Below are 15,100 nucleotides of genomic sequence, written 5' to 3'. Positions count from 1 at the left end.
GTTGACATATGAAAACAAACCTTGCCCTGTGACATTTGCATCCAGGTAAATTTTAATGTCAGCACACACGACAGCTGCCCTGTACCTTAACAGAATAGAGCGGTAGGTTAACGGGCTGCGTCCCACAGCGGAGGTAGTAGCACAGGGTGTCCAGGAGGAAGAGGCTTTCCCCCGATGGCTGGCTGTGGTCATGGCGCTGCTGCTTGTAGACAGACATCACAGAGGGAAGACGGGGTCAGAGGAGCACGACTTCTGCTGCCCCGTGCGTGAAGCAGTCATGCTAGCACTATGGACACCGGTCGACCTCAGCTGTACTTTGTGTTATTAGCATATTTTTAGCACATATACTTTAGCACACACATGGATGGTTACCTTTCCAGCCAGCTTGGAGATGGTCGCTCCCAGACTGTTGATGTTGCAGTTGTACCATGGATCCACTCTCCCCAATAAAGAGGCGAGAGACAATCTACCCCCATCCTGACACAGGCCGTACAATTAGGAACACAAAACAGATTATTATTAATATTATTATTACTATCATACAGAGTCTTCTAAATTCATACCAGTCAGTCTGTGCTGCTTTGAGAAACTCACAGGTGAGCGGGGCGAAGGCTCCACATCCATGACTGGAATGTAGTACAGCTGTAGGTTCAGTTTCCTGCTCAGCTTGAGATGTTTTGACTCTCTCTTTCTTTTTGGGGAAATATGTAGAAATCGTTACAGAGAAGCAGGAGCACCGCTCTCATTCACAGGCGCACACACACACACACACACACACACACACACACACACACACACACACACACACTCACAGTGGAAACACAGAAACATGCCTGAGGACCAAACACCACACTTTGCCACAGCTGTATTTGGAAGCTGGCGTTCATGGAAAACCAGCTGCTCACCGTATAGAGCGATGAGCCCTGCTAAGCCTTCCCAGCACACGGTCGTCCCCCATTACCACCACCCGTGCTGTGTGACACCGCCGGTCTTCCTTAAGAACTGGAGACACTTTGATCTTCTCCATCATGAGACTCAGTATCTCGGTCTTTGTGTTCTTGAAGGCATTTCTCCGCATGACTGCTGGCGCAGGATCTCTGACTGGAGGCCGCTCTGTGTCATCACAGTCACTCTCCTTTAGATATCTCTCTATCCCACTTTTGTCTTCCTCTTGCTCATCAACGCTGGAGTAGGAGCAGGACCTCAGGGTGAAGTTTGTCAGCAGATTCCCTTCAGGAAAGATAAAATTTAAGGTGCATTTCTGCAGCAGCATTGACTATAATTTATTTACTCCTGGATCTTGTAACAGAAACATGAAGTAGTGGCAGTTTTTTGTGTCTGTAACTCACATAGATCCTCGTCGTCTTTCCACAAGAGGAATTTGATCTCTGGAGAGGACGTCGCCGCGCTGCTCACAGGGCCGCAATCTGTCTCGGATATTTCTGAGGAAACAGTGGAAAGATATAAAGCTACAATCCTGTCTAAGAATCCATATCTCTGCTCGTAGTAACGTGTGTTTGAACAGCAGCGTGGAGAACACACACCTTCTTTAGCAGCGGTCAAGATGTCTCTGTGTATGTGTTGCAGTCGGTTCCTATAGGCTGCACAGGCTGCGTAGGCTGTGCCCTGCTTTACACCCTGCTCCACAGCGAGCACCACTTTCTCAAAATATTTCTCCACCAATTCGTCTCCTAAAGCCTGAAAAATAACACAAGAGACACCAGCTGTGATGAAATAAAAATCCTGTTAAACTGGGGTTTACCATGTATGCCATCGTAGTTTATCGTGTTTGCATGATAACATTGCTAATACGACACGACATGAAGGATGCAAAACGACAAATGTGAACCTCATAGTGGCAATAGGTGAGAAGTCAGGGAATCACCAAATTAATAGGATTCATCCTCTGGAGGTAAATGTTGAGATATTTCTCAGGATAATAAAGTGATAAAAGTCAGCGGATTACCAAAACAATTACAGTAAGAACCAGGAATATACTGTATTAAATTTAATGGAACTTTGTCTGATAGTTTTTGAGATATTTCAGTCAGCTACAAAAGTGGTGAACTTTTTCTCTCACTTTGTCCAAGCGACTTCCTTAACTTTCTTACCTCCAGAGCCTGAGCCAGTCTGCAGGTTTGACACGCCGTCCCCAGCCCCGCCCGCAGCACACGTATCATCAGATGTTTCTCCGTGGTTGGTGCGTCCCTGAACAAGCTGCATACCTCCAAGTGCGCTCTCACTGCTGCTTCCAGTGGAGCAGAAAACACAGCTGGATCCGCAAGCACGAACACCCTGCAGGAAAAACCAGAAAACAGAGGAGCAGGACACAATATGGTTGTAATAAAATAGTTTATTTAATGTTGAACTTCATTTACACAATACAAGCTGAAAGTTGTTACTCACTTTTCCTGCAAGGTGAAATGCTTAGTGTTCAAGTTCTGCTCTGCCATGACTCTCCTCTGGTATAAAGAGCCTGTTGACAGGAGGTTTTTTATTTTTTACAACGTATTTACAGCAATAGTGGTGATGGATGAAAATGTGTTAATCGATGCTTTATACCTGGTATGGTCATTTCCATCTTGATGCTCCGCAGAGTGCTGAGGGCCACAGCAGAGTGAGGCCGTGGTAACATGAGCAGCTTCATCAAACACTCGTACACTCTCTGGTAAACGCTGATAGGAATCATGGAACCTGACTGGAAGGTTCAAATATTGGAATAGCAAATCAATAAGACAGGAAATAATACCAATAATACATATTCAACTCATTAATCTTTACACTCTTCACAACTGTAAAATGACTCGCTGCTGTTACAGAGTTTCTGAACAGGTGTGTCTTACCTGAATAACGGTATAGTAGAGAGTGTGCAGTATTGGGATGATATGCATGTGGGATCTTGTTTTATGGATCTATATCAATCCATACACAAAAAGCTACATAATCAGCTTTAATTAGCTCTTGCAAATATAAAGAATAAAAAAATGCAAAGAGAGAAGCACACAAGCTTTTGCAAATCTACACAGCATTTTGAAGACTTTTATTTTGAAATCTGAGATCAGAGTTGAGGGACAAATCTCGCTAACCCTCTTTAGCTTCTTCTCCAGCTCTGTGACCAGTGACACGCTGCAGGACGGATCGGCCTCCGCCTTCTTCTCCAGATTCCACCTTAAAAATCCTGCAGAGCAGAGAGACTTTAATTAATTACACACTGGGTTAGCTGAGACAAGTTTAGCTATTAATCTTAGGGCCGTGTAGCTCAGTGTTAATAAGTTAGTTTTATTCTACAAATAAAAAAACAATTTTATCATTTTAATTAATGAAATGAAATGATCTTGATAATGTAGAGAGATCCACGTCACTATAAACGCCACAAAAGAAAGGAAACGTAAAAGATAATTAGTTTCACTTTGTGCTGAATCAAAAGATCTTTCTTTATAATTTATTCTGTAATATTTTATTGACACCATTCTCATGTCTGTAATTTGAAGCTACTGCTACTAGCTGCTCGTTAGCTTAGCTTAGCATAAAGACGGAAACCGCTAGCCTGGCTCAGTCTGAAGATAATGGGTAAATGTCACTAATAAACATGTTATATCTGGTCTTATACAAACTACCAGGCCAAGTTAACTGTTCCCCCCATTTCCAGTCTGCATGCTAAGTTAAGCTAAGCTAACTGGCTAGCCTTATATGTACTGTATAGACATGAGAGGGATATCAATCTTTCTTTTCTGCATTATTTTGGCTTTTTAAAACATTTTTATCGACATTATTGCTTATCGTGAAACTTATTTGTGCCTGATTTTGCCTCGGGTGTAGCTACCTTTCTGGGATGCACCTCGGCTGCTCATCCCTTTGAGAAGAGCCTTGACTTCTTTGTGCAGGCTGGACTCCAGAGCCGAGAGAGCCGCATCATCTGTGGATGAAGATCAGTGTCACTGTCAGGTTTACATTCTTGTAGACCGAGCTTCAACCAGCAGAACCGGTTTGTGTGCTGCAGTCATTCCCAGCAGCCGATCAGGAAGTAAAAGCACCTACCTGTGAGATCAACCATCTTCTCTGATATCTTAAGATAATATCTTTCTTTCCTTTGTTCATTTCATCACTCAAATGAATAAAAAGTCTTTTCTGCAACCGACAGCTGGCACATCTGGAATGGATCAGACTTCCTGTGAATGATTAGCCAACACCATCTGCAGGAGTTTAACACAGATAATAAAGGCTTTATCTTATACATCACCGTGCAAGAAAAAAATTACGCATTCCTGTCTGCCATGAGGTGTGAAAGTAAACTACCATGAATCATTTCCAACAAAGGTCTGGAAAATTGAACTAACTATAAATGCACTATACAGAATAAAGTTACTTTGAACTCACCATTGTAGTTCTATTTTTTTTAACAGTGTGAAAAGAAACATGACAAGAGTTTCCCTTTGGAGATGCTCCACTGCTGCCACCTGTGAGCGATATGATATAATGATGACGGCAGGTAAAGTGTTTGTTGTTGGAGTGAAACAAGGTGTAACGAACTTCTATGAGGAAGTTCATGAGAAGCAATTACTGTCAAAAGAGTGAGAACAAAGAATAAACAGAGCTGAATGAAAAATGATTTTATTTCAACCGTGTGACAAAAAAAGAAAACAACAAAAAGCCATTTTAAAAACATATAAAAATGTATTTTAACTGCTATCACTATAAAATAAATAGCTCATTTTATTAGACATTTCTTTAACAAAGAGTCATGGATCAATACAACGTACACAATAGTAATCAAGTAATCAGTTTTATGCTGCTGACAGCCGATAATTGACATATTTGACAAGTGATCTGACCCTGAGAAGATCCTCCACGCGAGAACAACAACATCAGTTAATACACAGTAAGACGGACAGTAGAGGAGGAAGCTGGAAACAGTGTGACACACCTTGATGTTGGACAAACCAGTAAAATACGGTAGGTCGTCGTTAGTACTGCGCAGCCCTGTCATTTTCAGGTGTTACTCAGTATCTATGTTCTGCATCCCGTGCTGCTTTGGTTTAAACATCCATGTGTTAAGTAACATGTAACGCGTGTAAGTGTGTCAGGAATACGAGGCAGAGAAGGAGGTGATGGGAAGGCAGAGCAGAGAGCAGTAGGACGGGTGCAGAGGCTGGACTTGTCCTGGTAAAGGCTTGTAGGACCTCCAGTCTGAGCTGCTTCCTGGTTTACAGCACAGAGACACCTCACACCTGCAGAAGCACAAGACACAGTGTCACTGCATGCGTGTCTGTAAATGCATGCAGATGATATCACACATCTCACTGTGAGTCGTCAGCAGTTCCTTCCTTCCTGCTGCCTTACCAGCACTTTCAAAGCTCACTAAGAAGATTAACACTTCTCATCTAACGCTGCACCAGGCAGCGAATTAGTATCTTTCCCAAAGCGTTGCAGTATTCCTCCAACTAGGCGTTTGAATGAAGGATTAATACTTGTAATGGAGTGTTTTCACATCTCTGCGCTGGTGGTTTGTGACGATACGATCGTCAGTGACGTTGCTGTGTTGTACCTGGTCACACTCTGGATGAACTTCTTCTCATCCTGATCCAGACACACGGCAAAAGTCGTCCCGTCGCCTCCGCCGTTCACCTGCACCTTGTCCACCTTCGCCTCTGAGATCGAGATGTGCTGCCAGAGGGGGGGTGTGGAGGGAGGAGAGGTGTAAGGAGAGGGTGTGCGTGAGGTTGTATTTTTTGTTATCATGCGTAAAACCACCATTCACCTGGTTGTGGCACTTTTTAGACTTGGAGCACTGCCTCTTCAGGACCTCTGTGATTGTCAGCTGCAGACTTTCTATTCTTGAATCTGGACACACAGGATTTGATTCAGTTAGAAACAGGATGCAAACAAAAAGAAAAGAGAAAGAAAGAAAGAGAGAGAGAGAGAGAGAGAGAGAGAGAGAGAGAGAGAGAGAGAGAGAACGGGACTGTGGCAATCACCGTCACACAGATGCTCCGGCTTCCTGCAGGCTTTGTAAAGATTAATTGACGTGCAGTCGATCTCCGCCTCGATCCACTGGCTCCTCCCACTAACAGCCACCTGAAAGTGAGTGAAGATGTACAGTCCAGATTAAAAAACAAAACAAAACAAAACTCCAGCTGTTAACTTCAATACACGTCTTATTGTTTGAGCTGCAGGAAACATGTGGGCGGAGACAATACCTTGTTGTAGGCAACACTTAGTGTTAAAGGGACAGCCTCTCGTTCCTCATTGATTCCAAACCTTTTGCTGGCTGCACCTATAAACACAATACTGTACATGTTAGATTATGTGTGTATGTGTGTGTGTGTGTGTATGTGTGTGTGTGTGTGTGTGTGTGTGTGTGTGTGTGTGTGTGTGTGTCCGGGTGTGTCTGTCAGAGTGTGACTCACCCATGGCTTTAACAGCTCTGGTTCCAGCGGAGTGTCCGAGCTCCAGAGAGTGAATGAACACTTCCCGTCTCCTCTCCCCTCCTGCCAGGGTCAGCTGAGCAGAGGAAGAAGCCAAACACCCTGTGAGCATCGTGTCCTTTCATTGTATGTGTAGTGTGTGTGTGTGTGTGTGTGTGTGTGTGAGATCCTCCTCTGACCTCAGCCTGGTAGAGCTGCACCAGGACGGGCTGGTCTGCATGTCTGCAGTAGTAAAGCACCATGTCGGCCAGCAGGGGGAGACGCTCCACGCTGCCACCGCCCTCTGAGACACCCCCCTCCTTACAGGCAGTCTGGCTCATAGAGAAAACACAGAGGAACTTACACATTAATATAAATGAAAAACAGCGTCACATTTTACTTTCTAACAGCAGTGATTTTCAAAGTGGATTTAAAGTGGCTTTTTTGACAGTGGTAAAAAAAAGTGAGAGATTTAGAGTTACATCAACAATAATTATGTGTTTCATCCAGTGAAAGTTGGATAAACACACTGGAAACTTCATTTCCCATAATGCAACTTGGTAGTCTCTTCTTATTTGCACCTCCCTGCCTGGCTAAAATGCAGGGAGAGGGAGAGGAGACGACGCCGGTGAAGAACGTACCTGACAAAGGACGTCAGAGGACAAACTGAGCAGACTGAGGACGTTTCGCTCGTACCAGGGATCCATCATCCCCAACATCTGGGCGATGTGTGTGTTACTGTCCTCCACCACCAGCTCATTAGACTCCTGTCAGAGTGAAGCAATAAAAACCTGTTAATAACATTTCATTTGATTTATCCTTGTACAACAAAATCATTTCTGTGCTGCAGAGAATTTGGACCAAAATCCATTTATTACCAACATATTAAAAGAAACAGTTAAAGACTTGATGGATTTCTGTAATAACCAATTAACTTACTAATATTTATAATTGCAAATGATCCACTAAAGTTTTCTGTTTTTGCTCATAAGACAGTGGTAAACCTGTGAGCCTAATTATCCTGCAGGCCTCATGGATTAGCTACAGCTCATACATCCTTCAGGCAGCCTTTACAAAGCGGTTTGCACTGGCTCTTCCTGCATAATGACATGTAAATTTAGAGGCTGACTCAGCTGAGGCGTGACACTGACGCATGTTCTCACCACGGACGCTGCGGCTCTGCTTGAACTTCCTGTCTGCCCCTCAGTTGGTGTGTGTCCTGGACTTCCTGTTGTTCGTCTCTTGGTGGGTACAAAATAAAACTGCAGCTTGCACGTCTTGGTGAGTCGGGGACATTTCCTCTCTTTACGCTGCAGGTCGCTGTACGCCCTGGCTAACCTGCCGGCCTCTTTGTCGCCTCCAAACACCACCACCTTGACCAGGGTAGGCGCCTCCGCCACATCGCCCTCGTCGCAGCTCAGGATCGGCCTCCTGCGGACACACATGTGCTTCTGGGGGGAGAGGGGGTCTAAGGCGGCAGTGGACGCCTGCAGAGGGCGGACCTGTCTGGACCTGGCGTGTTTGAGCATCGACCCGGTCCTTTGAAGGTCTTTGGTGAAATCGCTACGGTAGCCCATGCTCTGGACGCGGCGGCAGACGCTCGGGCTGCGGGGATTCTTGAAAAGCATGGAGAGGCGGTCCACGCCTAACATGGATCTGGACTTCTTCTTGGGTTTCTTTCTGGGTTTTGGTTGGCTGTCTTGTCCCTCCTCCGTGTCCTCATGCACCGTGTCCTCAAGTCCACTGAAGTCACTTTCCACACCCGATGAGGCGGACGGCACAGACCAGCTGGAGGACAGGGAGTAGCCGGAGTCCCTGGAGGAAGAGGATGCTGTGGAGATGCGGTGGTTTTGAAAGTCGTGGTCCCCTTTGTTTCCCTCCAGCTCGTCTTCCTCATCCACACTGGTGTCGTTGTTATAATCCTCTTCGATTTCTGATTTCAGGAAACAGTCTTCAGTTGAATCCAGGTCCGACTCACTTGTGAGGACGTCGTTCAGAATATCTGCATGAACGTAAGGAAGAAAATAACTTTTTAAGGTCAAAGATCTCTAGAATACGACGCAGGTATGGAGCGTTTGAACGGAGCTAATTACCAAAGTTGTCGTTCTCCCAAGAACATGTGTGACATTTGGGGAGAGGCAGCATGAAAGTCTCCACAGTCCCTAATGAGAGGAAGGTGACAGGTTCAGAAAACAACCTCTTCCCCGACGGAACTCTTACTCTTTGCAACAGTCTGGATGTGGCATTTATTTATTGTCCATGACATTGTTTGTTTGTACTTCCTGTCTTACCCGTGTCTGGAGAGCCATCGGCAGGAACAGGAACACCAAAGCTTTCTCTAAGCCTCTCCAAGCTGTTCGTTAGACCCCGTCTCGCCGCGCAGAGATCTGCTGCGGAGGCTGCGATCTCCATGCTCTCAGTCACTTCCTCCAGGAGCTGCTCCAGCTCCTCGGGCCGCTTCGTCTGGAGGAACAAGAAGCTTGTTTCAGGGTGCATCCAAAAAACAAACAAATCCCCACAAACAGACACAGTGTTGGTCGGTCACCTGCAGAGTAGTGTTTAGTGCCTGCAGGTCGTGTTTGGTGCCCAGAGCAGCCTGAAAGCTGTGCCGGATGAGGGTGACGGTGACATCCCTGTTGCAGGGCTGGGTGCTACTCAGCTTCTCGGAGACAGACTGCACCTCTGGAGGGACGTCCTCATCTGGGTTCACTAACAGCACCGTCCTAATAAAGACGCGCACATGCGGAAAAAAGACATAAAAAAAGACACATCTCACAAATTAAATTCCATAAGAATGTAGTTGTGTTTTTAAAGTGCCATAAAGAAGTTTAAGTTGTTTTAATGACTGTTCATAAAGGCTGAAATAACTTACACGGTTTTAGAGCTGTGAACCTCGGGGGAGGACCCCTGCTCCGTCCTCACCAGTCTTTGAAATGAAATACCTGTCCCCAAAAGAAACAACAGACAGAGTTGAGTTCACATGCAGCAGACAAACACCGCCCCCGTATGGTCACAGTGATACATGAAGCTCTGTCAGGTGAGTTCAGGAGGATCTATCATGATCCAAAATGATCATCTGGACTGATTTTGACCTGTATGATATTTAACACGATCAATATACAAACAGTAGATTTTAATACAGATATAATATAATATAATAGATTATATTTTTCATACTATTCATCTGCTGGTGTTAAAGTTGCACGTTTCAACCACGTATCCATTACTTTTAGCTGTCTCCACATCTGTTAATTAGCAGCTAACTATCATAGCAATGTCTTAATTACTTTAAGCTAACTATTATAACCATTTATCCATTAGGCTTCTATCATGATTTATGAATTGTATATGTACTTTTAGCTGGTTCAACAATTCATTCCTTACTTGCAGTTACACATCTCAACTGTATTATTTTTTAGCTAACCATCTTGACAGTAGTTTGAGCTATTTTCAACATATGTCCATTACTTTGAGCTGTTGACAGTAAATCTTGTAGCCTTACTCTGTTAGCTTCATGTTTTTATTAACTGCTTCAATCACTTATCTATCTATCTTAGCTAAGTCACCATTTGTCCAGTGCATTTAGCAACTAACTGCTAACCGTGTGGCCAAACAGCTGTAAATAATATTATATAAGATAACTTCTGTTATATACATGAAATCGACTTTGTTGTTATTACTTTTTTGCCATTCATCCATTATTGATGGCTAACCGGTGGACTTCTCTGCTAGCTTGCTAACTAGTTTTCACCCCAGGTGTTCAGGTGTTACAGCTGACTCAGAATCAATCAATATCATCACTAAATCTTTTTCTTTTTAATAAGCAGAGATATAATCTCGTCACTTGCCATCTGGTAACTGCAGAATTACCCCCTGGGGTCCCAGTGCCCCCCTGGTTGGGAACTCACACTATAAAGCAGCAATTTGACTCCTCACTTTCTCTCCGTGCTTGAAGAAAAGCAGTGACATTTGCATTTGGTCTTATTTTTTCCCGCTCCAGTTCATAAGAAACTCAGCGCTACCTGGTGCTCGGAGCTCCTGCTGGATGATATGTAGCAGGCGTTTACTGGCAGAGCAGCAGGGCTCCGGCCAGGACAGGAAACTATGGAACACCAGGTAGGCCTCCTGCAGGACGCCACTGTCTGGAGCCACGTGAGGAGCCTGACACAAGCACAGAGGAAATAATGGATTGTGGCTAAAAACTGAATAGAATAAAAAAGATTTTATAGTGCAGTGAAAACTCAAAACGTACGGCTACTTGTAGTAAATTACAGTCACTCACTTTTAGCAGGGTTGAAGAGAAGAGGAGAGAGAGGGGCACCACCAGTTCATACCGACACTGCTCGAGCACCTGTAAAAGAAAGAAAAAGAAATCCTGAACTGAAACTCACGGTCATTCATAACGTTACACCAACCAGTTCAGAAAAATATGTTTTTTTACAGCTCTTGACCTCTTTTGTTTTCCTCAGTATTTTCTGTAGAAGGATGAGGAAGTTGTGGGGATCTCTCTTCACAAGTTCCTCCAAACACCAGCGGTTAATGCACAGGCCGGCTAGTCACACACACACACACACACACACACACACACACACACACACACACACACACAGAAACACAACCAGTTGAACTAACGCTTATTTCTCCTTTTTGGGGTTTCATTCTGATGTCTGGCAGAAGACATGAAATTACAAAGATACACAGCTGATGTTCAGAAAAGGTGCTGAAAGACCTCAGGGTGATTACGTTACTTTCCCTTCTCATCAGAGCTGCTAATGAAGGTGATACCGAGTAAGTGTTTCAAAACTAAACTTGCACAAAGTGACTTCATACTCCCACACGCCGTCTGTCACTCTGTCACTCCTTGTTGTGTGTGTTACCACTTTCACTTCCCATTAGACTCAATACAATGGACAATATGTTCCCATTTAATGTGCGTTTTGACTTTTAATCTAGATACAAATACAATTTAATTCACATTAATATTATTTCCATGAAGCTCAACAGGACATCTCCGGTTCAGAGATGTTTGTTCTCACAGTATTTCAACATTTTACCCCAGCATCGGTTTTAACATCTCATCTTACAGCTCTGGTGTGAGCTGAACACACTTGTTATTTAAGTTCAGCATTGTTTTAAATAAAATAATCATAATGTCACCATTGAAAGGCAGGTATGGGAGAATGGGCCTCACCGTTCCACAGCTGTTTGTCAGGAGTGTTGAGACCCAGGTCGCAGAGGCAACGCTCGAGGACATGCTGGATACGATCCTCCGTGCACGAGCTGTGCTCCATCTTCTGCAGAGGCATCACAACATCCACGGACAAACACAGAAGATAAACCGACAGGAAGTCCCCAAAATAATAACAAAACAAAACAAGAATTACAGCCTGTTATTGTGCTCTGGGGAACCAATTCATTATGTCTCTTCAGAAGTCCAAACTTCCTGTTACTGCTGTTGCCAACGCTTTATAACCATTGTTGTTCCTGTCCCAGAAATAAAAGAGAGAAGAAAAAAAAAAAAAAAAAAAGACTCGCGCACAAATGTCCAGAGAAAAAGAAGACGTCAGGACAGAGAGAGGACTGCCCAACACTTCCTACCAGAACCAGTGAGTCACAGACTGTGTGACTGGTCCGGAGGTGAGTTGGTCAAAAACAGTCACCACAACTTCTACTTTTTCATTCTTAAAATCATCTGCTGACACCAGATTTCATATGACTCACCAATGGGATGGAAATATTACAACAACAACAAAAAAACCCCCAAAAAACCAAAGAAAAACTTCCTATTTAATCCTCAGTTGTTGTCTTTGTTTATTCTAACAACTTTAAGTCGTTTAAAGAAACTTTTCCGACTGTGTTAAAGCAGGATGAAGCTCAACGCTGGAATCTGAATACTACAGGTCACATGACACCTGTGGCCGGGCCGCGCACCCATTTGGTGACACACGACTGAAACCACAGTAACCACACAAACATATCAGTACACAAGTCATCTTCGGAAACATCCACATTTCATCGCGGTGATTCAGGATTTAAAATGCAAGCTTGATTTCTGTGATTGATAATTAATAAAATAAAATAAAAAAATCTAAATCAGACCGTCAGGAGACATCCCTCTCTCCCCTGGGAGTCCTTCATCATGGTCGGTCTCCAGGATGTCGACGTGTATACGGAAGCTGTAATTATACCCAGATGTGGCCCGACGTATCGCTGTGATCAGCGTGAATAATGTTTATAGCGACACAAGTGGAAAACCGTGGTCACCTGTGCCCATCAAAACAGGAAGCGGCCGTCCGGGAAGCTCGTGATGAAACCGACTGCTCTTTTAAAAAAAACAAACTCTTCACCCTGATGTCTTCAGAGAAAGACCTGGAGAGAAGCTGCATCTTAACTGGTCGCATACACGCAATAAAGAGCGCGTGCACGTCGCTGTAACGGGGCCACAGCCTTATCAGATGAACTGGAGCAACCTTCATCAACACCCCCCCCCCACCCACCCACTGCGTCCAATACATGGAGCCATTTCACAACTTCACTCACTTCTTGAAGCTGTTCGCAAACTGTCTCAAGCATGTAGCCGTTAGCTTTCTACTCCAGCCATCAAGACTCTTAGAGAATTATTGCAAGCATTTATCCATTATTTCAATTGATCAATTAATCTAGATTTTTTTTCTAATGCACTCTCTACACTTGACTCAGTATGTTATTATTATATTATCATATTTTCAATTAATTTTAAAGGACTCCTCTGGCAAATCCTCTGAAACACGAATCACAAAGATGCACTGATGAGTAGTGATATTTAAGCAACTGGTAAATAATGATATTTAGGTTATTGTGTTAGTTTAACACCAAAATGCCTACGTGCATTATTAAAACCATGAAGACAAGGATATGTAGGATATGTATGATATCTGCAGCAGCTCTGTTCTTGGCAGTACCTGGCATATCCCGCTTCAGCCCATCAATTGTCTACTGAGGAAGCAGGTGTTTCTCCATTGTATGCACTCAGGCTACAGTATATTGTGCAGCCCCTGCCATGAGCAACTTGACTGTTCCTGCCACAATGTGAGAAAAACAAAACATACTGGGGCTTCTTTACACGTTACAGTTATTTAAATGTGGATGCTGTTTTAAATCGTGCGTGTTAAAGTGAAGGAAAGACACCAGAGGGGAAGAGGTGTTGGTGATCTGCAGCCGCCCATTAGCCAATAGAGACGCTGTGGTCAAACTCAGTAGCTTCACTTTCATTAAAGCAAAAAAAAAAAACAAAAAAACAAAAACAGATGAACATTTCACCACACACACGTTTTTATGCCGTGTACTCCTGATTGCACATGACATCGGCTTCAAGCAGCTTTTAAAAGAAGGGGAACAGGAAATCTGCAGAGCTTGAATAACACTGTGCAGTTAGATCTGATGAAACTTGTGTAACAGAAGCTTCTTCCTACCAGGGGAGGAGAAGATATATGAAATGATAAAATAGGTGTGTTTTCAACCGCACACACATGCAGATACATGGAGCATGCTTCAAATGTGTTGAAGCATAAAAAGATGACATGAAATACAGATGTGCTGAGCAGAGGGAGAGACACAGAGAGAGAGAGAGAGAGAGAGAGAGAGAGAGAGAGAGAGATGCTACTCCTACCTGTAAGTGGAGTTATCAGTGTCCTAGATCATCCCGGGGTCGAACACAGCTGAGACACACCAGAGGAGGGAAACAATACAGAGACCACATCCTCCGGTGCTGGTGCTCGTCTGATACACACCCTCTGACGGCACAGTCAAGAGAGTGTGTGCCGCAAAACAGGAACTGAATGAGTCCTTATGCTGAGGCAGTTTACATGACATTGTGCTGGTGATCAGTAGAGGAGGAGTCTTCTATATGACAGACCTCTTCTGACACAACAACTTGTTTAGGACATCCATGACTTGTTTAAATCATTTTGTTTCATTATCTTTTTACCCCGTACGCAAACGCAAATATGTCTTATATTGTCGACAGATGTTACGTGAATATAGATCCATCCCACAGCCCGTCAGTACAGGTTGTATTATAAACAGCAGAGTCCAAAAGTCTGAGACCAATTTCCAAGAACGTGAAGTTAAACATGTTTAAAATAAATAAGAGATGAATAAGAAAACATATATAAACATATAGACTTTTAACATGTATGTTTTTCATAAATTTGGATACATAAATTAAATATATGATGTTAATTCAAAACTTTTACATTGAAAACATATTGCAGGCATTTGTTCTATGTAAATATTCATCACATAGATATTTTTAATTTCTCACTATGAGCATTTCATGTAAGTTATAAACTTGTATAAACTGTCCAGAGGATGAATGTATGTATGTGATGATGACACACATACATTCCCCCAATGCCCCTCCCCCTTTACTCCTACCTCCCCCTGTTCTTTGCTCATGTGCATTGATCTCAAACACTGTTGCACACTGGGAATCTTTTTTCTCTTTAATGCACGTATCTCTCTCTGTGTTTATCTGATTGCAGTGAACCTTAAATTAACTTCCACTTGTGGATGCTGCAGAAAAACGTCACGTGTTATCGGCCATTAAACCGCAGCTGTGGACGGGGAATGTCGGAGCCGTGAATTGAATGAAGTGTTTGTGATATCATTTATTGATGTCCTTTCATCTGTGCGATCACGTGAACATCAGTGGCTGA

At 43.5% G+C, this 15,100-nt stretch overlaps 2 protein-coding genes across 10 annotated transcripts in view; both read right to left on the bottom strand.

The window, feature by feature from the left end:
- Positions 1-4,550, bottom strand: part of pik3r6b (phosphoinositide-3-kinase regulatory subunit 6b) — a 7,488-nt gene extending 2,938 nt beyond the window's left edge. For 4 of the 7 annotated variants that reach the window (XM_087170015.1, XM_087170012.1, XM_087170016.1 and 1 more), the window contains exons 1-13: positions 4,378-4,496; positions 4,039-4,193; positions 3,824-3,916; positions 3,087-3,178; positions 2,844-2,912; positions 2,563-2,698; positions 2,407-2,476; positions 2,112-2,295; positions 1,350-1,698; positions 906-1,230; positions 595-691; positions 373-477; positions 86-202 (exon numbers count right to left, since the gene is read on the bottom strand). In XM_087170015.1, the coding sequence (XP_087026141.1) occupies positions 86-202; positions 373-477; positions 595-691; positions 906-1,230; positions 1,350-1,698; positions 2,112-2,295; positions 2,407-2,476; positions 2,563-2,698; positions 2,844-2,912; positions 3,087-3,178; positions 3,824-3,916; positions 4,039-4,054 (1,653 nt within the window). In that variant the 5' untranslated portion in view covers positions 4,055-4,193; positions 4,378-4,496. Of the gene's footprint in view, positions 1-85; positions 203-372; positions 478-594; positions 692-905; positions 1,231-1,349; positions 1,699-2,111; positions 2,296-2,406; positions 2,477-2,562; positions 2,699-2,843; positions 2,913-3,086; positions 3,179-3,823; positions 3,917-4,038; positions 4,194-4,377 lie in introns of all 7 variants that reach the window. The other 3 variants (XM_087170014.1, XM_087170018.1, XM_087170013.1) reach the window with 3 other exon arrangements.
- A 45-nt stretch (positions 4,551-4,595) lies between these two features.
- On the bottom strand, positions 4,596-14,192 carry LOC111673751 (phosphoinositide 3-kinase regulatory subunit 5-like). 3 transcript variants are annotated; one of them, XM_023431605.2, is made up of 18 exons: positions 14,053-14,192; positions 11,596-11,698; positions 10,856-10,956; positions 10,687-10,755; positions 10,427-10,565; positions 9,277-9,346; positions 8,950-9,127; positions 8,696-8,867; positions 8,498-8,566; positions 7,568-8,406; positions 7,046-7,171; positions 6,605-6,736; positions 6,408-6,501; positions 6,198-6,274; positions 5,976-6,075; positions 5,759-5,841; positions 5,546-5,664; positions 4,596-5,228 (listed from the first exon to the last, which is right to left on the bottom strand). In XM_023431605.2, the coding sequence occupies exons 2-18, from the start codon at positions 11,693-11,695 to the stop codon at positions 5,081-5,083; spliced, it is 2,616 nt and encodes an 871-aa protein (XP_023287373.1). In that variant the 5' UTR covers positions 11,696-11,698; positions 14,053-14,192; the 3' UTR covers positions 4,596-5,080. The 3 variants fall into 3 exon arrangements, with proteins under 3 accessions (XP_023287373.1, XP_087026137.1, XP_023287372.1); XM_087170011.1 differs by lacking the exon at positions 14,053-14,192 and adding an exon at positions 13,346-14,003; XM_023431604.2 differs by lacking the exon at positions 14,053-14,192 and having other exon boundaries at positions 11,596-12,839.
- Positions 14,193-15,100: the final 908 nt, after the last annotated feature.

This window comes from Seriola lalandi, unplaced genomic scaffold, assembly GCF_002814215.2.
Source record: "Seriola lalandi dorsalis isolate HSWRI2012SDOR001 ecotype SW California unplaced genomic scaffold, Sedor1 jcf7180002054926, whole genome shotgun sequence".
Taxonomy (NCBI): domain Eukaryota; kingdom Metazoa; phylum Chordata; class Actinopteri; order Carangiformes; family Carangidae; genus Seriola; species Seriola lalandi.
The sequence above is the reverse complement of the archived record's forward strand: the minus strand, read 5'-3'. Positions and strand labels throughout refer to the sequence as shown.

Excerpts from the sequence above, each read along its gene's own strand:
- LOC111673751 (XM_023431604.2), bottom strand. The coding sequence starts at position 11,710 with ATGCCTCTGCAGAAGATGGAGCACAGCTCGTGCACGGAGGATCGTATC. Across the intron at positions 10,957-11,595 it reads TGACAAACAGCTGTGGAACG|CCGGCCTGTGCATTAACCGC; the intron begins GTGAGGCCCATT and ends GTGTGTGACTAG. Across the intron at positions 8,407-8,497 it reads TTGGGAGAACGACAACTTTG|ATATTCTGAACGACGTCCTC; the intron begins GTAATTAGCTCC and ends ACGTTCATGCAG.